At 45.6% G+C, this 21,550-nt stretch overlaps 1 protein-coding gene across 1 annotated transcript in view; it reads right to left on the reverse strand.

The window, feature by feature from the left end:
- The window catches only part of LOC309554382 (transmembrane channel-like protein 1), a 186,051-nt gene that overhangs the window by 13,105 nt on the left and 151,396 nt on the right, over positions 1–21,550 (reverse strand). Inside the window, exons 15-16 of the mRNA XM_082256052.1 lie at positions 20,583–20,661; positions 20,386–20,485 (exon numbers count right to left, since the gene is read on the reverse strand). Coding sequence (XP_082112178.1) covers positions 20,386–20,485; positions 20,583–20,661 — 179 coding nt within the window. The remainder of the gene's footprint in view (positions 1–20,385; positions 20,486–20,582; positions 20,662–21,550) is intronic.

Here is a 21,550-nt window from a genome sequence, read left to right on the forward strand (position 1 = left end):
TGACAATAAGCTTCCACTTCCTTCCTCATGAAGGGCCAGTAAAACCTGTCTCTGACCAACTGAAATGTCCTATCAGGCTCTAAATGCTAAATGTCCATGCGAATCGTGTAAGGCTGCAAGGACAGTCAGACGGTATTTTTCTGGCAGAAACAACTGACACACTCCATCTGACTCTTCCACAGTGTTTATTCGGTAAATTATTCCTTCACTTAACTTCATCCGTTCCCAGTCCTGATGGACTACCTTGGTCCCCACTATAGGGCTCTCCACTAGGAGTTTAGGGTTATTGGTCTTCAAAGCCTTTTGTACTACTGCTCCCAGAGAATCTTCTCTCTGAGCTTTCCTCATATCCTCTTTAGATAATTGGGGAAGTTCTTCATTCCGTACTTGGGTCAAATCACAATAACACTTGGGCACCCCTGAAGGGGAAACTCCAGCTACCTCAGCTCCCATGACTCCCTTCACGCGGTACTCTACTCCTTGGCTGGTGGCTTGTACTCCCTCAGAGGTGAGATGCACCCACTCACGTTCTCTTTTATCAGCAGGATGTGGCCGACTAGACAATGCATCAGCATCTAAGTTCCCTTTTCCAGGCCGATACTTCAAACTAAACTGAAATTCAGAGAGGGCAGCTAACCACCTATGACCAGTAGCATCCAACTTGGCAGTAGTCAGTAGGTACGTCAATGGGTTATTATCAGTTTTGACCACGAAGTAAGCCCCATAAAGGTAGTCCCTCACTTTGTCCACCACAGCCCACTTGAGGGCCAGGAACTCCAACTTGTGAATGGGATAATTCTTCTCTGAGGGGGACAAACTGCGACTAATATAAGCAATAGGGTGCAGCCTTCCTTCAGTTTCCCGATATAACACTCCTCCTAAACCATCTCTACTGGTATCCACGTGTAACTCATAAGGTTTTGCGGATCTGCATTGGCCAAGACTGGGGCTTTAGTAAGACTCTCCTTCAATTTCCAGAAGGCCTGGTTACACTTGACATCCCACCGGGCTTGAATAGACTCCTTAGACCCTCTGGGCCCTTTTCTGGGTATCTCTGTCTTCCGAGGCGTCAGCCCTTCCTCTTCTGTTTCCCTCTTTAGCAGCTCATTCAAAGGACCAGCTATCTGAGAAAAACTTTTCACGAACCTTCTGTAGTAAGAACAGAAACCTAAGAAGGATTGTAACTCAGTCACATTTGTAGGTCTAGGGCAAGTGGTGACAGCTTCCAACTTCTTTGGATCAGTAGATACCCCTGCGGCAGACACCACGTGCCCCAGATAGGTGACAGAGGTCTGATAAAACTGGCATTTCTCCAGGGATAACTTCAACCCCTCTTTATAGAGCCTCTGAAAAACCTCTCCAAACGGGCTTCATGCTCTTCCAAGGTCTTCCCAAAGACAATGATGTCTTCTAGGTATACCAGAACTTCAATTAGATGCATGTCCCCTACAGTGTTCTCCATGAGCCTCTGGAAGGTTGCTGGGGCTCCAGCCATTCCTTGGGGCATGCGGTTGAACTCGAAGAAGCCCAATGGGCTGATGAAAGCAGTTTTTTCTCTGTCTTCAGGATGCATAGGTAGTTGGTAATACCCACTCTTCAAATCCAACACGCTAAACCACTTGGCCCCACTGCAGAGCATCTTCTATATGAGGGGGGGTGTATTGATCCAGTTTTTCCCATCGAGACAGCTGTGTCTTCACTCGCTCCCCCCACTTGAAAGGAATAGCTGGGCGGGCAGGGGAAATACCTTTCCGACCCCTTTTCTTTATTCTTCTCTTCCTTGAACTCAGAAGGAGTCAGTGGAGAAGCAGCACTCACATGTCCCAACCTGGCGGCCATTTCACATTCTGCTTTTTGTCAGTGTAGGGAGAGGTTTGCTGTGTGCACCAGGGACAGATTGTCAGTGACACAAATCGCTCTGATAAGGTCCACAAAAGTCCTTTTAAGGGCTGGTATTTGGTATAGGTGTACTGTCTCTTTTGTCAGTGTAGGGAGAGGTTTGCTGTGTGCACCAGGGACAGATTGTCAGTGACACAAATCGCTCTGTTAAGGTCCACAAAAGTCCTTTTAAGGACTGGTATTTGGTATAGGTGTACTATTCTTTGTTGTGCAGTGCACTATATAGGGGTGTAATTCACTTATAATATACTTTCTAATATAGAAAGCATATTATAGTGGATTTGTATTGTGCAATGTGCAGCATTGTGACTGGTGTGGTGAGCGTTTCTGCAGCAATACTGCAACTACAAACAGTGACAAAAGCACTTTTAAAAAAGTATTATAACTGGTGTGATAGACCAGTGGCCCCCCTAAACAACAGATTGAAGCGGGGTGTTATCTGAGTATACTTTTATAAGTGTATTTGTGTCTTGCAAAAATATTGCCTCTTTTGCTGCGTTAACTCTGCTACACACAGTGCCAAACTTACTGCCCAATTTTTTGTACAACTGGTGTGATAGACCAGTGGCCCCTCGATATCACATATTGAAGTGGGGTGTTATCTGAGTATACTTTTATAAGTGTATTTGTGTCCTGCAAGAATATTGCCTCTTTTGCTGCGTTAACTCTGCTACACACAGTGCCAAACTTACTGGCCAATTTTTTGTACAACTGGTGTGATAGACCAGTGGCCCCCCAATACCACAGATTGAAGTGGGGGGTTATCTGAGTATACTTTTATAAGTGTATTTGTATCCTGCAAAAATATTGCCTCTTTTGCTGCACTAAATCTGCTACACACAGTGCCAAACTTACTGGCCAATTTGTTGTACAACGGGTGTGATAAACCAGTGGCCCCCCATTACCACAGATTGAAGTGGGGTGTTATCTGAGTATACTTTTATAAGTGTATTTTTGTCCTGCAACAATATTGCCTCCTTTGCTACGTTAACTCTGCTACACACAGTGCCAAACTTACTGCCCAATTTTTTGTACAACTGGTGTGATAAACCAGTGGCCCCCCAATACCACAGATTGAAGTGGGGTGTTATCTGAGTAAACTTTTTTAACTGCATTTGTGTCTGCAACAATATTGCCTATTTTGCTGCATTAACTCTGCTACACACAGTGCCAAACTTACTGGCCAATTTTTTGTACAACTGTTGTGATAAACCAGTGGCCCCCCAATACCACAGATTGAAGTGGGGTGTTATCTGAGTATACTTTTATAAGTGTATTTGTGTCCTGCAAAAATATTGCCTCTTTTGCTGCGTTAACTCTGCTACACACAGTGCCAAATGTACTGGCCATTTTTTTGTACAACTGGTGCGATAAACCAGTGGCCCCCTAATACCACAGATTGAAGTGGGGTGTTATCTGAGTATACTTTTATAAGTGTATTTGTGTCCTTCAACAATATTGCCTCTTTTGCTGCGTTAACTCTGCTACACACAGTGCCAAACTTATTGGCCAATGTTTTGTACAACTGGTGTGATAGACCAGTGGCCCCCCAATACCACAGATTGAAGCGGAGTGTTATATACCTTGTTCCACCTATACTGCGCTTCTCTAAAGAATTTTGTCACAGGGTAATTTAAAAAATGACAGGCAGAGGAAGAGGCAGGCCCTTACGCAGGGGTGGTAAGGGTAGGGCAGGAGCAGTAGGTCGGAGCCAAAGTGTGAAGTTTCAGATGGTGCGTTCGATTACGTCAAAGGACGCACCAGACTTGGTTGAGTGGCTCACTCAGCCTTCCTCTTCTGCACCCTCCTAATCCTCTCAGCAGTCTGACGACAGTACCCAGATCAGCCCAAGGAGGTTGGTCCTCGCTGTTGCTGCCTACTTCGAGATCTCTAATGTTAGTGGTGGGGAAGGTGATGTTGATGATGGCGTGTCTATGGTCATTTGTGCCTGGAAGCCAAGAGCCACACTGGTCCTGCACTCCTTTCAGCTTTGCGTTCACAGGCAGATCAGTGGCTGAGACCGCTCAATTTGACAGTTGGTAAAGTGGTGTGCGACAATGGTGCCAATCTGCTGAGTGCGCTGAAACAGGGCAAAATTACACACGTGCCATGCATAGCATACGTCCTGAACTTGGTCGTGCAGCGATTCATTGCCAAATACCCTGGGGTCCAGGACGTCTTGCGGCAGGCCAGGAAAATCTTAGGCCATTTTCAGAAGATCTTACACAGCCATGGCTCGCCTTGCTGACATTCACACAATCTGCCCGTCAGGCGTCTTATTTGTGACTGCCCGGCACTATTAACTCAAACTTGTATATGCTTGATAGGCTGCTCCAGCAGAAATGTGCAGTTAACGACTACCTGTACGAACTCTGTGGCAGGACAGGTTCTGGGGAGCTTGGGTTTTTGTTTCACCTCACCAGTGGCTGCTCACGCGCATGCAGACTTCTGCGGCATTTGATGAGATCACAAAGCTGGTCAGTCATGGCCAGGGCGCCATCAGTCACATCATACCTTACACCTTCTTTCTGGCGCGTGCATTGAGTTGTGTCATTGATCAAGCCGTCGAGGAGCAGGAGCAGGAAGATGAGGAAGTCGCAATGTTGGATGAATTCCCAGGGGGTGCTACTCCATCTGAGACAAGTCAACAACAGGAGTCTGAAGAGGAGTCAGAGGAGGATGGTGTCGGGGCGGATGATGAGGAGCAAGAAGAGCATGCTTTAAACATTTCTGGGATCCCTGGTGTTGTCCGTGGATGGGGGGAGGAGAACGAGGACGACATTATCCTGGATGATGAGCTGGAGCCACGCTATCACGTACCTGGAGATGAGCCTGACACTGTGAGGAAGGCCTCCCTTGCACCTCCGACTCGGGACCCCTGATAGTGCAAACAGGGGACACCGGAGTGTAGAGTAGCACGAGCGCCTGGAGTTTTGCTTGAAGCGGACGATGGCTACTGGTGAAGGTTGCCAGAGAAGTCCGATGAGCAGGGTGTTGTGCAGGCAGCAGGTGCTGGAAGCAGGGTTTCCTGGATAACAGGAGGAGCTTCCCAGGCAGGATGGACGGATCTGGGAATGACAGAAGCGTAGTAAGACAATCCGGGTCAGGAGCCAATTGGTAACGTATAAGCCAGTAGGAGCAGACAGGAAGAGTGGTCACGGGACAAGCCAAGGTCGGTGCAGGTGGAGATCAGAGAATCGTCAGGACAAGCCGGGTCTGGAACTAGGAACAAAGTGCAGGTAACAGGTAACAGGTATCCAAGGCTGAAGACAAAGCAGCACTGAACCTGTGTGCTGATCCAGCTTAAATAGTGCTCTTCCTTGATGAGAAGGGTGGAGCCAGGATTAGCCTGTGGGTTTAACTCATCCTCTGCCAGAGCCTTCCTGACACACGCCACTACACTGCTTCCAGTTTAGTGCGAATGGGGACCTTCATGCTCCAGTGTTTTAAGGCGGACCCCGTATAAAAAGCATAAAGGGCAAGGACCAGTACTGGTTGGCAACGTACTTAGACCCCCGGTACAAACAAAAAATGGCGGAAATGTTACCACCATCACAGAGGGCGGTCAGAATGCAGCATGTCCAGGCCTTGCTTCGAGAAATGCTGCATTCTGCTTTTGCATGCGCTGGCAAAGGAATTTCCACTCACAGAGAAACAGTTGCAGGTAGCAATCCAGCAGCGCCTGCAAGAAGAGGGCGGATTGAAGATGTGTTGGTCACTTCAGATATTAAATCATTCTTTCAGCCGACCCATCGACAGCTGTACTCCGGATCCAGCATCAGGGAACGCCTAGACCAACAGGTGTCCGACTACATCGGGTTAACAGCCTATGTGGACGCTCTAAGGAGCCCCTTGACTACTGGGTGGGCAATGGAAATGTTGGCTTGCCCCTCATCCAGTGTCCTGTCCGAAAGGACGTTCAGCGCAGTAGGGGGGATCGTGACCGATAAGCGCACTCGCCTAGCTCATGACAGTGTTGACTACCTCACATTTATAAAGATGAATGAGGCATGGATCTCTGAGGAATTCAACACATGTGACCCGTAGACCATGATTGATTATAATTCCTCATGATAGGCCACAAATATCCGCCAGACCGCCATCCACCCACAACAATTCATGGTCCTTGTCTTCGGTAAATACAGTGGCATAAAAGGCATTTCATGTCCATTGAATGCCTAATTTTTGGGGCCTTTCATGGCCGACAATTATTTTTTCTGTCAATGCCTAATGTACCTCCAGTCACAGAATACAATGTTCTTAGCTGTCAGGTAAACCCATGATGGCTAATTTTTGGGGCCTGTACTGGCCGGCACTTACTTCTGTATCCTGTGAATGCCTAATGTACCTTCAGCCACAGAATACAATGTTCTTAGCTGTCAGGTAAACCCATGAGGGCTAATTTTTGGGGCGACACTTACTTCTGTATCCTGTGAATGCCTAATGTACCTTCAGCCACAGAATACAACGTTCTTAGCTGTCAGGTAAGCGCATGTGGGCTAATTTTTGTGGCCTGGAATGGCCGACAATTATTTTTTTTGTAATGCCTAATGTATCTTCAGCTACAGAATATAACGTTCTTAGCTGTCAGGTAAACGCATGTGGGCTAATTTTTGGGGCCTGTACTGGAGGACACTTACTTCTTTATTCTGTGAATGCCTAATTTTTCATACTGGAATTGAAAATCAATGGGTCTGTAAACGTTCCGCCAAATTGTGGAAGGGATGCAGACCCATTTTACAGATGTGTGAATGGACCCTATATGTATTTGACATGTATTTACCAGCTGCTGTCAGTTCTGGCTGATTTAGGAAAAAAAATAAAAAACATTTTTGCTGGAAAAAAACATATTTTTTTGCTGTAAAGAAAAAAAAAGTTTTTAGGGCAACTTTTCCAATAGCAATACTACTGTTATGACAGTGTCCATGTGGTGGGACTATTTGTGCACAGCTAGTAAGTATTTTGTGGCTGCCAATATGACCTAAAGGTTTTTAAAGTTCGCCTCCGATTAAAGTCAAGGGGCCCGCCGCGAACTTGCGGTTCACGAACATTTGAGAAAGTTTGCGGCTAACGTTCGCGAACCGCCCCGGCCGCTGTTCGTCCATCACTAGTCGGGATCACTTCCGGTACCAGCTCAATCCCGCTGTTCTCTGCCAACAGATCCCCTTCCACCATCAGAAAGGGCCCCGCTTGGTCCCATGACAACTTCACCACAGCCTACTTCCTCTCTGGAGCTTCCTCTTGATGGTTCGACTCCACTTCAGCTTCGATCTCTTCCTCTGAAAGGCTATTTTCTACTCGTAACAGCCGGGCAGAGGCTCTCTCTCTTCTTGATTCATTATTTAATGGCCCCTTTCCTCCATGGTTTTTCTCTTCAAGCAAGGCTTCTTCCTCCCGAACTTCCCACATGAGTTCCGGGTAAGTAGGAGTATCCTTGACCCCTTTGAGCAGTAATTTTAGAACAATCGGGTGATTGGGCCGAGCCCCTTCTAATGCTTGATCCAAATGTACTCATTCATCATCTTTAGGGTCAACACCCTTCTGCAGAAGGATTTGGTGTAACATCTTATCTGCTCATGAGATGTACTCCGATAACTTTTCTCCTTTCTGTTGGTGCGTGTGGTTGAACTTACAGAGTAGATCACCACCCAACCACATCAAAGAGGGCTTTCAAATAATCATCAGCCGTGCAGTTTTTGTTCCTCATCCGTAGATTTCGGATCACTTCTGCCACAGGGCCCCACTCACTCACTTAAGCTCTCACTTAACCTCTGTCTCTTCACAGGCTCTGCGACACTCCATTCATCCACAGCCTGGGTAACCTGAGTCATCCAACTCTCAAAATTTTCTTCGCCGTTGGGGGTGGGTGACTGCCCAGAAAAGAAATGCAACTTGCGGTAATTTTGTGCAGCGCCACTTGCCCCATTCAGAACCAGGCTATCCACCAACTGACTCATATCAGTGTAAAAAGAAGCGGGAGGTATGATGGCTTTGTCTCTGTCCTTGCTCATGGAGCTGGGCCCTGGGCGGGGGCTTCCTGGAGGGGAGGGGGATTTCCCTTTGCGGTCCTCCTTCTTCTTCAAAGAGGAGAAAACTTTAGTCAGGACATTCTCATCCAGCATCACCCTGTCTGTTTGGAATATATCTGGCACTACTCCCTTCCATTCCACCAACACATCCAGGATATAGGCAGATTGCCCCAGTGTTAGGGCCCGCACCCACCGTCTAATCTCGGTCTCTGTATGTTCATTTCCTGCAACTTCCAGGACCACACTTTGGTTCAAACTGGCCCCTTGATACAGTGCCCAGGACCGGGAAAGGGCAGGGTTCATTGCTTTTCCGGCTGCTGTCCCTCTGGGTAGGGCATTCAGGGCAGAAGTTGCACTGGATATCCTGGACGAGCCCCCAAATGTAGCCCTGCTCCCAGGGGAGTGGCTTAATGCAAGTATATTCTCTTCACTTCTTTCGCTCTGAGCCTGCGCCAACCCAACTGATACTATTGGTTCTGTCATGGTAAATGATTAAGACCACAAGTATTGCAGTGAAAGAACAAATTTACTTCTTTTAGATTTGAAATAAAAGGGTATACAAACAGAATCAGAGATAATGCAACGATTGCCAATAATGTAGATCCTGAGTCCCCAACCAAGGATTTGAGTAGAGTTTAGCACTCAGGATCTGGAACACAAGCCACACATATATAATGTATATACATACTGTATATATATATATATGCTAGAGGATTGCGTTCGGCAACAATATAGACACACTAATGTTTTAGTGATTAGAGAGTGACTGCAAATTAAGATTAACCACTGTGACAGGAAGTCAGGTAAATCTGTGGGTGTTGTCACAGACAGGAGATACATTTCTGCCTTGTGTAGACAATGCACCAATTACTATAGGGTGTCGGCTGTAGAGGTAGCCAGAAAGGTGTAAGGATGTGTAAATAGCTTCAGCTATTCAGGATGAGGCAATTAAGGCCTCTATAAGTTATCCAAAGTTAGGAGAGCAGTGAGTTGAATGCCTCCTGGAGCTGAGAGCAGTGAGGAGAGCAGTGAGTTGAATGTCTCCTGGAGCTGTGTGCGTTAAGGAGAATCAGTGAGTTGAATGCCTCCTGGAGCTGTGCGAGTTGAGGAGAGCAGTCAGCTGAAAGACTTCTGAACGTGAAGTGTTAGATGTTTTCTGTGTGCAAAGAAAACAAAGACTGTTGGTTTTCTGCTGTATGACCAGCAGTGTCTGCCCAGCAGTAGGTTGGGACAGACACCATAGGTAGGTTCCTGTGTGAGAAGGTAGACGCCCCAAGTGGCCAGGGATTATTTTATGTTTGTTTTTTGAGTTATGCTGTTTTGGATGCTTGCAAAATGTTGAAGAAAATTGGAAGAATAAATCATAGACTGTTGTTTTCAACCACTCCTCGGCTGTCTCTCTGTGTAACGAACCCCGCTACCGAGCTAACCCCTCACATATGGTGGAGTGCCGCGGGCAGTTAAAGTAAACCCAAAATGGAGGAGATACTGAAACATCTGGTTATAGCAAATGCAAGTCTCAACACTGCAAGCTCAGATAGCGGATATGAAAAAGCAAATGGGAGAAAATATTGAAGAGGTGAAAAAGAAACTACAGAAAGACCTTGAAGCTGCTAAATCAATGCTATGAGGAAAAGGCAGCTGCTTATGACAAGCTTGAATAAACAATATACTGTTGGCTGTGTGCAGAAGTCAGCCAGGCAAAAGGCATTGCGTGTTGCAGGTGGTGTACCTGTGAAAGAAAAAAAAAATAAAAATTTTTTTCCTGCTGTGAACTGTTACATGACTGCAAAGGATAGGGCGGTCAATGCAAAAAAAAGGATGAAATCCTTGCTAAGGCAAGAGAGAGGCTTCTGTGGCTAGAGGGTTATTTACCACATGACCCAGCCACGCCAGAAAATTCAGAGTGTGAATTTGCTGTGAATTGGTGTAAATTAATCACCTCGTCCCCAGTTAAAGAAGAAGTGAAAGAGGTTGTCCCTGGCAACAGGAATCCATGTGGACAACAGCGTGTGGAAAGGAGGAGTATGGTTGTCCCTGGCAACAGGAATCCATGTGGACAACAGCTTGTGGAAAGGAGGAGTATGGTAGTCCGTGGCAGCAATGTCCAGCCCAGCAGGGATGCCTGGGATCCAAGGAATATGTCTGCTGAGGATCGTGACCAGTGGTTTCCTGCGACAACGAGTGAGAGTCAGTCATCAAGGAGATGCCAAGGAGTTAAATTTCAGTGTCCAGTACCGTGCTTGGAGTGTGGTCAAATAGGGCATGGGATCTTTACTTGCCCCAGGTTCTGGAACACCGCTGGAGAGTCTGAAAAGACTGCAGTGCCGCATTATGGCCACAAAGAGGCGGTAGCTTGTGAGGATGCAGCTGAGCGACCACGCACTCAAATGAAGCCAAAGTTAACTGCTACAGGATATGGTAAGACTGTTGCAGTTTGTGGGACTGGTTCCAGTGAAGTGGGAGTCCGTCCAGCTGGCAGATACGAACAAGGTGTGAAAATGGACTTGCTGCAGTGTGCTATCCAGAGCAGTGGGGAGACACAGGCTGAAGTTCAACCTGCAGCAAGAATAAAGACTCAAAAAGACTTGAGGACTCTGTGTGTGCCTGATATAATACAGCAGAGTGCTGGGAGTGATGTACTAGGGGTGACCAAAACGGTCTGTGTACCAGGTTCCCTAGTGACAGGTGCTGCAGAGATGCCCAGGGAAACCTCCCATGAGCCCGCAGGGGTGAGGTAAGGGGTTTCCCAGGACAACTGTGGAGCCGCCCAAGTGGGCAAAAGTATCTCTTTGGAGAGTAAGGGTGGTATGCTGAGTAGCATACAGGTTGCAGTTGCTCATGAACAAAGAGAGCCTGCTAAAGCTCGTAACACTGTGTGTATAAATGCTGATAACGGTATTACTGTTGATAAACATACTTATGTTGGTAATGTGTTCACTAGCAGTGAGAAAAAGGGGATGCCTCCCTTGGCAACTAGAGTTAGAGCCTCTGGGTTGTCCATGGAAGTCACTGGGGGTCTCCGTATGTTGGAGCCAGAGATTGTCCAGGACAGCACAAATACTACTCTGGTGGGGCACAGTGTAACTGGACCTTCTAGTGGGAATGTGTTAGTGCAATCTGCTAATACTGAAAATGTGCAGGTAAATAGTGGGTTACACAAAAAAGAGAGATTGGCCCACGGGACTTTGTGTGAGGTACGTGTTGGTGGCTGGAAAGAATTGAATTACACAGTCGATAAAAGCAATATTGTGATTTTATTGCATAATATGCACAGGTTGTAAAAAACAATTGATAACATGTGCTCAATGGCGCATGCTGTAGCTCAAAAGGCTATATGTGGGAAATAAACAACACAGGCATTTGTAAATAACATGTTGGCAGAAATCTTGGTGTAACCACTCATTGATACATACAACATAATGAGATAACATGACAGTTGAATATACCATTGTGACCTGACGCGTTTCGGGAGCAATCTCCCTTCTTCAGAGATCAGTATATTCAATGTGTATCTAAAAAAAACATTGTAGTCAAGATATGCAATATTATTATGATTTTCAAAAATTTCCGTCAGAAGATGGAAACTAGATGGAGTGTGCGATACTCACAACTCAATGAGACTTAGATGGGATAATGGGGATTCCTGTGTGACAGCGGCGTGTTGTATCTGACCCGGGAGCTGAAGGATCCCAAAATGGCAGCCAGAAGTACGGGTACTTGGTAGGTGAGTGGTGAGTGTGAAAAAACAGAAAAGGAAACAGAAGCACCTTCCAACCTGTCATGTAAAAATATGTAGTAGTAAGGGGGTAGCCATTGCTTACAATTAAAAATATCAGACATGGTGTGCATGAAATAAAAAGGGTAAGTGTGGGAGGAAGAAGGAGATTCCCAGTGGAAAATGTGGTGAAGAGTGGAATTTGCCGTGAGTGAGAGGGAAGAAGTGGAGAAGTGATAACAGTGTGTCAAGCCGGGTAAAGTGAAAGAGGAATAAGGTGGGGATATGGAGCAGTTGAGCCGAAAGGGGGTGAGAAAAGAAAAGGGGGTCTGTGGGACCCCCTTTTCTTTTCTCACCCCCTTTCGGCTCAACTGCTCCATATCCCCACCTTATTCCTCTTTCACTTTACCCGGCTTGACACACTGTTATCACTTCTCCACTTCTTCCCTCTCACTCACGGCAAATTCCACTCTTCACCACATTTTCCACTGGGAATCTCCTTCTTCCTCCCACACTTACCCTTTTTATTTCATGCACACCATGTCTGATATTTTTAATTGTAAGCAATGGCTACCCCCTTACTACTACATATTTTTACATGACAGGTTGGAAGGTGCTTCTGTTTCCTTTTCTGTTTTTTCACACTCACCACTCACCTACCAAGTACCCGTACTTCTGGCTGCCATTTTGGGATCCTTCAGCTCCCGGGTCAGATACAACACGCCGCTGTCACACAGGAATCCCCATTATCCCATCTAAGTCTCATTGAGTTGTGAGTATCGCACACTCCATCTAGTTTCCATCTTCTGACGGAAATTTTTGAAAATCATAATAATATTGCATATCTTGACTACAATGTTCTTTTTTTAGATACACATTGAATATACTGATCTCTGAAGAAGGGAGATTGCTCCCGAAACGCGTCAGGTCACAATGGTATATTCAACTGTCATGTTATCTCATTATGTTGTATGTATCAATGAGTGGTTACACCAAGATTTCTGCCAACATGTTATTTACAAATGCCTGTGTTGTTTATTTCCCACATATAGCCTTTTGAGCTACAGCATGCGCCATTGAGCACATGTTATCAATTGTTTTTTACAACCTGTGCATATTATGCAATAAAATCACAATATTGCTTTTATCGACTGTGTAATTCAATTCTTTCCAGCCACCAACACGTACCTCACACAAAGTCCCGTGGGCCAATCTCTCTTTTTTGTGTATATTTTGGGATGGAGGAGTGTTTTGGTGGGAATCGGACCATTGCCCCTTTTGAATCTATATTCGGGTGGAAGACACCCATTGTGCCCATTAATGATCCGATTTCCTGTTGGCTGGATACTCTATCTTGGTGCCCCTCTCTTTCTCATCAACTATACTCTTATTTATTGTATTTTTGTATGCCTTATGCCATTATGTATTGAGATCAATATATACTTTGTTTTTACATCCAATTTGACACAATTATGAGAATTCTGTGTGTCAAGTGGTGGGAGTTCTGGCCCCGGGAGCTGCGATGTGCGAAGAGGGAGTCTCTCTCTCCCTTGCTGTCCCTGCCCCTCCCCTCCCACGGGACGAGCGGGTCCACCTGCACATCGGCGTCATGCCGCACCTCCTAGCGCTGTACGTCAGTGTGTTCACTGACGTCACCGCGCTGATCACGTGCTGTTACATCTGCGGGTTGGAGAGGTCCGCTCCCCAGCGTTCCTCTCCTCCACGAGATCACAGACGCCGCTGCGCTGATTGATCTCCTCATGCCCGCTGCATGACGCTAGGACCCCATCTGTGCTGTCGGCTTCGGATCTAATTGGTAGGTCAGTCACTGAGCTATCTTTTCATCAATTCCCTCCCACAGACCCCCTTTTCTTTTCTCACCCCCTTTCGGCTCAACTGCTCCATATCCCCACCTTATTCCTCTTTCACTTTACCCGGCTTGACACACTGTTATCACTTCTCCACTTCTTCCCTCTCACTCACGGCAAATTCCACTCTTCACCACATTTTCCACTGGGAATCTCCTTCTTCCTCCCACACTTACCCTTTTTATTTCATGCACACCATGTCTGATATTTTTAATTGTAAGCAATGGCTACCCCCTTACTACTACATATTTTTACATGACAGGTTGGAAGGTGCTTCTGTTTCCTTTTCTGTTTTTTCACACTCACCACTCACCTACCAAGTACCCGTACTTCTGGCTGCCATTTTGGGATCCTTCAGCTCCCGGGTCAGATACAACACGCCGCTGTCACACAGGAATCCCCATTATCCCATCTAAGTCTCATTGAGTTGTGAGTATCGCACACTCCATCTAGTTTCCATCTTCTGACGGAAATTTTTGAAAATCATAATAATATTGCATATCTTGACTACAATGTTCTTTTTTTAGATACACATTGAATATACTGATCTCTGAAGAAGGGAGATTGCTCCCGAAACGCGTCAGGTCACAATGGTATATTCAACTGTCATGTTATCTCATTATGTTGTATGTATCAATGAGTGCTTACACCAAGATTTCTGCCAACATGTTATTTACAAATGCCTGTGTTGTTTATTTCCCACATATAGCCTTTTGAGCTACAGCATGCGCCATTGAGCACATGTTATCAATTGTTTTTTACAACCTGTGCATATTATGCAATAAAATCACAATATTGCTTTTATCGACTGTGTAATTCAATTCTTTCCAGCCACCAACACGTACCTCACACAAAGTCCCGTGGGCCAATCTCTCTTTTTTGTGTATATTTTGGGATGGAGGAGTGTTTTGGTGGGAATCGGACCATTGCCCCTTTTGAGTAAATAGTGGGTTAATACAGCCTGTGGAAAATGTAAAGGTGTGTGAGGTTTGTGAAGCGCCACCTGAGCAGGGTGGTGGATGTGGTGCATTGCAGCCTGCTTTAAAAGATGGTGCGTTTTCTCAGTGTGAAATGGGTAAAAGCATGTCACGATGTAATGATAAATGCACTGTGTTTGCAGCAGAATCCCAGGTGCCTCCTAGAACAGGTGATGCGGTGCTGCAGAGCACCCATGATGGGAGCACAATGGATTGGGATAGTTGGGCCAAAGAGTTGATAGCCATGCTAGACAAGGTTCTGGCAGGTGAAAAGGGTGTGGAAATAACAACTGCTATGCCAGAAGGAGGGATCGCAGAGCAGCCGGTGGCTGAGGGAGCGTTGGTGCCTGCGATAGTTGTTCCCTTCCAGTCAGAAGGACCAATTAAGGGCGCATGCATGGCAGATGTGGTATTCACCGCCCAACCTCTTAATGTCAAGTGTCAGGGTGACCATGTGACTGGTGTTGACTTGCAGAGGCTCATTGTTGTTGAGTTGGAGGGGATGAGTGTGAGACATACATCTGACAGTGTTCCAGGGGAGCACCAGGAGGTAATGATGGCTACCTCCAGTGAGGGGGAGGCCCCTTTGAATGTCTCACCCTCTCAGGCTGCAGTGGATGAGCCCCTCCACGTCTATAGTGAGGGAAAGTTCCCTATGAGGGTGCTTCCAGATACGGTTTGGTATGGAAGGCGCTCTGGAGAGCTGATGGAGACATCGAAGGTCTCTTCGCCTGATGATGTGGTGACGGAGAAAACTTCTGCTAGTGTGGTCCGAGGTGTGGCTGAGCAGGTGTTAGTAAATGGCGCGGATACTGTCTCACCCACTAGACCTCATGAGAAGGAAGGGCCTGATATGGACGGGCAGGAGCCGAGATTTTGTCTGTCACCTGCAAAGAGGTACAAATTGAGGTACCCGGAGACACTCTAAAAAACAATACTGATGGTAACAGAAACTGTGACATTGGAAAATGTGATCAATTAATGATTGGTACTACTAACAATAGTATTGGTGACCATGATGTTGAAATGTGTAAACCAGTGTGGGATATGCCATTATCTAATGATGTGGTACCAAGTTTATTAGGGAAAGACGGGTTAGGAATGTCAGAGGTTCCTTTGCATAACAGTCAGATGGAAAGCGTTTCTGCTGCTGCGGTCTGGGGCTGTCCTGGTCCATTTTCGGTATCCATGAAGGGCTCATGTATTGTACCACTGGACAAACCTCATGAGATAGAAGGGCTGAGCATGGATCAGCAAACAGCAGAGATCCTGACTATAGCTCAGATAGCGTTGGTTAAGACTGGGGTAAATAAGGGACAAAGTTATTTTTCCTTAAGCAAAGTGGGGTCCCTACATCTTCAGGATAAGGAGTTGGGGAGAAGTGTTAAAATAGACAGAGAGCCCCCAAAAAAATAAATATAAGCTCAGGAACCCCAAGGATAAAAGGCTGAGGTTACAGAGCTGTAGAACCAGATTAAGATTCAGGATAGGGCGTGCCTGGAAACGCACCCGAAAAAAAAAGATTGGGCCTACGCAGCTAATAGCTGGCACAGAGGTGTCCCGATCAGCTGGAAACGCACCCGAAAAAAAGATTGGGCCCATGCAGCTGATAGCTGGCACAGAGGTGTCCCGATCAGGAATTCGGGCTGGTGTGTTCCACCCCCTACTGGGTCAAAACAAGGGGGGGATATGTGACAGGAAGTCAGGTAAATCTTTGTGTGTTGTCACAGACGGGAGATACATTTCTGCCTTGTGTAGACAATGCACCAATTACTATAGGGTGTCGGCTGCAGAGGTAGCCAGAAAGGTGTAAGGACGTGGAAATAGCTTCAGCTATTCAGGATGAGGCAATTAAGGCCTCTATAAGTTATCCGAAGTGAGGAGAGCAGTGAGTTGAATGCCTCCTGGAGCTGAGAGCAGTGAGGAGAGCAGTGAGTGGAATGCCTCCTGGAGCTGAGAGCAGTAAAGAGAGCAGTGAGTTGAATGTCTCCTGGAGCTGTGTGCGTTAAGGAGAAGCAGTGAGTTGAATGCCTCCTGGAGCTGTGCGAGTTGAGGAGAGCAGTCAGCTGAAAGACTTCTGAAGGTGAAGTGTTGGATGTTTTCTGTGTGCAAAGAAAACAAAGACTGTTGGTTTTCTGCTGTATGACCAGCAGTGTCTGCCCAGCAGTAGGTTGGGACAGACACCATAGGTAGGTTCCTGTGTGAGAAGGTAGATGCCCCAAGTGGCCAGGGATTATTTTATGTTTGTTTTTTGAGTTATGCTGTTTTGGATGCTTGCAAAATGTTGAAGAAAATTGGAAGAATAAACCATAGACTGTTGTTTTCAACCACTCCTCGGCTGTCTCTCTGTGTAACGAACCCCGCTACCGAGCTAACCCCTCACACCACACTTATAGAATAACTGTAGAATGAACAGTATAAAAGTACTAACTAAATATCAGAGTGCACTCTGTGTACTAACGGGGCCCCCTTAATATTAAACTGCAAGAGCCTCCTGAAGAGTGAGGCCTCACTAGTCTTCACCGGCAAGGAATCCTCAGTCAATCCAAGGAAAGTAATTGTAATCCAAATAAAGGTGATTGGTAGTTATAGTCCCCAAAGTAGTCAGTAATTGTAATCCACAAAGATGAATGTGAAACTGATCTTGATGCTTCTTATTAGACAGACAGCATAGTACTGGAAAGGGCTTAAGGTCTAGTTCACCCACCTCGCACTAAGTGTAATGGCAGTGTCCAGTGGTAATACTATCAGTCAGTATGGCATTTCTATTCAAACAGTTCGGCAGTCCTGCCCTGGCTCAGTCTAGGTATGTGACAGATACAGATGTAGATGCTGGATGTTTCTCACCCAATACCGGGAACTCCGCTCCGCGCTGCAACCGCTCTGCTCAGCGACTATCTCGGCCTGTCAGATGTCCTTCCGCTCGGTCACGCTACCAAGGTTTCTCCGTATACACACCGCCTGCCTCAGCTCTGGTGTCCGCCACTAGGCCTCCGGCCTACTCCTCTGCGATTCGCAGCAGCTCTTCCCTTCTTTACAGCACGCTGTCTTTGAGGCAAGAGAGTGAAAGTGGGTCCTGCCCCCTTTTATAAAGACACTCCCAGCAGGCTCCCCGAGTCACATTGCTCCCTGGGAGAAGAGTCCCTTTACATACCAGTCTATGGTCCTGGCTCCTCCCAGAACTACATCTCCCATAATTCAAAGTCACTGTCTTTGCAGAACTTTAATAACAAATAGCGGTTTGAACAACACCAGCCGTGCGACCAGGCTACACTTGTGCTTGTCTCCAGGTAGCCCTAAATTGCCCTTACATAGTTACATAGTTACATAGTAGGTGAGGTTGAATAAAGACAATAGTCCATCCAGTTCAACCTGTGTAGGTGTGTGTGGCTGTAATCATCTCACATAGCCCTGAATGTTCTGATCCTTGAGATGTACGTCTAAGAGTCTTTTGAAAGCCACCATACTACCCGCAGAAACCACCTCTTGTGGTACAGAATTCCACAATCTTGTAGCCCTAACAGTAAAGAACCCCCCACGTTGCCTGAGGTTAAAACGCTTCTCCTCTAATCGCATTGTATGCCCTCGAGTCCTCATGCAATCCCTTCGACTGAACAGCTTTTTTTCTAAGCTGAGATCCACATTGAGATATTTATAAATTGCTATCATGTCCCCCCTCAAGCGTCTCTTCTCCAGGGAGAATAAATCAAGCGATTGCAGATGCTCTTCATAATTAAGGTCCTCCAATCCCCTAATTAGTTTAGTTGCCCTTCTCTGGACTCTCTCCAGCTCCAACACATCCCTCCTGAGGACTGGCGACCAGAACTGGACAGAATACTCCAGATGCGGTCGGACCAGAGTTTTATAAAGTGGAAGGATTATAGTCTTATCTCTGGAATACATCCCTTTCTTTATGCATGCTAATATTCTGCTGGCTTTGGCAGCTGCCGCTTGACATTGCATGCTATTGCCTAATCTATCATCAACCAAGACTCCCAGATCTTTCTCCATTTTTGATTCCCCCAAGGGTTCCCCTCCCAATGTGTATTGTGCTTTTATGTTTCTAGTGCCCAAGTGCAAAACCTTACACTTCTCCACATTAAACCTCATTTGCCAAGTCGTTGCCCACTCCGTTATTTTGTCCAGGTCATTCTGTAGGATATCTGCTTCATACTGTGCAGTTATTGCCCTGGCCAATTTTGTGTCATCTGCAAAAACTGATATAGAGCTAATGATCCCGTCCTCAATGCTGTTTACAAATAAATTGAACAAGGTTGGTCCCAGGACTGAGCCTTGGGGGACCCCGCTTACTACCTCAGACCAGTCTGAGTATGCGCTGTTTATTACCACCCTTTGGACACGCCCTTTTAGCCAGTTCCGTATCCAAGAGCAAACCCTGCTGTCGATACCTGCAGACCTTATTTTATAAATTAAGCGCTTATGGGGAACTGTATCAAACGCCTTAGCGAAATCTAAGTACACCACATCCACTGGTCTGCCCCTATCTAGCTCACAGCTCACCTCCTAGTAGAATGTTAAGAGATTGGTTTGACAAGAACGCCCATTTGTAAACCCGTGCTGGTTACTGCTGATGATGTTGTTGTCTTTAGCAAACTCTACGATATAGTCCCTTATCATCCCCTCCAGAAGTTTACATACTATTGATGTCAAACTGACAGGCCGGTATATGCCTCTGACCCTTTTTGAATATCGGAATCACGTTAGCTTTCCTCCAATCCCCTGGTACATCTCCTGTCCTAATACTGTCAGCAAAGATCAGGAACAGTGGTCTAGATATAACCTTACTGAGTTCCTTGAGTACTCTCGGATGTACGCCATCCGGGCCTGGTGATTTGTTTGTGTTAAGTTTATCCAGCCTTTCCCTGATTTCACCCTCTGTTAGCCATAGTGGCAAGTCCTGTGTATTACTACTAACCATACAGTCATGGTCAGTGTACCCCTCCGTTTCCTGTGTAAAGACTGACGAGAAAAAAGCATTCAGCTTTTTGTCTTCTTTTTTTGTCTTCATGTACAGACTTTTTTTTTTTTTGCATATTCATACTTACCCAGGTGGATGCCGCATTGGTTTAACACTGAGAACCGAGCGATCAAACACTGATCGCTCGGTTCTCAGGGCTCCCTGAGCAAAGGGCTGATGATTGTCAGTCACTGCTGTCTGCTCTGCCCCCCCCCCCCTGCTTACTGGAGCAATGGGCTGTGGAGGGGGCAGGAGCGACTGCTAAGAGGCTGACCTGGTTGCCAGTCCAGGCATGTGGGTGGCTCCCAACTTCATTGTGGACTTCTTGCTCGAGCCTGAACCTGCTCTGTGATGTCAGCCAACAGTGGGCTTCAGCTAATAATGGGTCACAGGAGTGCAGAACGAACTGCACTCCTGTGATCCACAAGAGAAGTACAGTCAAACAAGCTTTGGCTGTACTTCTCCTTTAAGTTTCACACAAGGCAATAGGATTTGGTCAGGGATGGCCAGCCTATATCTATCTTCATCTCAGATAATTAAAGGTATCGATGATCTAAGATAGCAGCACCGCTGTAGAACTTGATTTTCTGCATGCCTCATTTTACTACCATCGATTCACAGGCAGGAAATATTGTTTATGTTTTTAAAATTTATTACAGGTATGTATATAACACCAACAATTTACACAGCACTTTACATACAGTATATTCACACTAACAATCCCCCCCCCCCTTCGCCTTTGAGTACCTTACAATATAAGATCTCTATCTCACATGCATACATACACAGGCACATACTAGGGTAAATTTAGACATGAGCCAGGGAAACCTACAAACATGCTGGAACGTTTCATGGTTTTCTTCTATTCTTAATATTAGTAACAAGGTAAAATATGTTGCATTTTCCGTATTCTTACCAGGGGGATTGTCTTTACTGGCTTCTGCTTCTGCTTCTGCTGCTGCTGCTGCTGCTTTTTGTGCTTGCATTTTACTGCGCTTTTTATTCTCTTCAGCTTGCTAAACCGGATGTCAAACAAATTCATAAGATAACCATCATAGCATGGATATGATTAGGCAATGTACATAAAATATAAAGTATCATATCTAAACTTACGCTCTGCAGTTTTTTCTTGAGTTCCAAAATTGAAGCTTGGTATCCCTTTGAAGTTGCATTTAGATAGTAGATGCTCATACTGGGAATAAAAAGTAATTAATGAATATTCCAATGAACTACATCCAAAATACATTTAAAGTATTACACAGTAAGAAATATGAATATATTGATGCATCGATTACAGAGTTTTAAAAGATTGGAACGACTAGGTCAGGGGTCATATTCTGAAATGTTACAGATTAAATTAAAGCATACTAAACTATAAAGGCTGCAATTCTTGACCTTGGCTGAAAATGCTAGATGCCTAGCTGTTTCTGGCTTAAGCACTGAGTCATGGACTCAGAATAAGTTAGAACCCCACTATTTTTACTTGTTTTCATTCAGTAAAGTCCTGTTCTAATGGGCTTTGGACTTGTGTCGATGGCATTGATTTGACATCCTTTTGAGATACTTCAGGATTCATTCACTGATGCATTTGACCTGCAGTAAATCTCCTTCTGAAATACAATTGACCTGCTTCGTGTAGGTTTTGAAGCCATAGACTTGTATGGGAGTGCAAAACCCCATCTACTAACAAAAGACTGTCAACACAGGGCCTAATAAGGACATAATATTAGTTACGGTTCTGGCAAAATCAGAAAGAGGAGTCAGTAACAGCAGTCCTCCTAGGCTGTAAAGCCAAACCTAACCCTTACAAGAACATTCATGATGCATAAAGTATAGCTTCAGATGCCTATATCTCTAGATTATAGATATTGATCTGTTTTCCACTTCAAGAACCCTCTACTTATGAATGTATTCAGTCTTCATAGCCCACATTTGTGACAGAAATGATGAAATGAAAAGCCTATCCAAGGAAGTCCTTTTAAAATACAAAAAGGAAACAGACTGCATAAAATAAGCAGTAGTTGAGAGATAGATTCACAGTCTGAACCACAACCAAAGAATGGATAGAAGTGCTTATTTTG

This window comes from Pelophylax lessonae (assembly GCF_965119305.1).
Source record: "Pelophylax lessonae genome assembly, chromosome: 1".
NCBI classification, from domain to species: domain Eukaryota; kingdom Metazoa; phylum Chordata; class Amphibia; order Anura; family Ranidae; genus Pelophylax; species Pelophylax lessonae.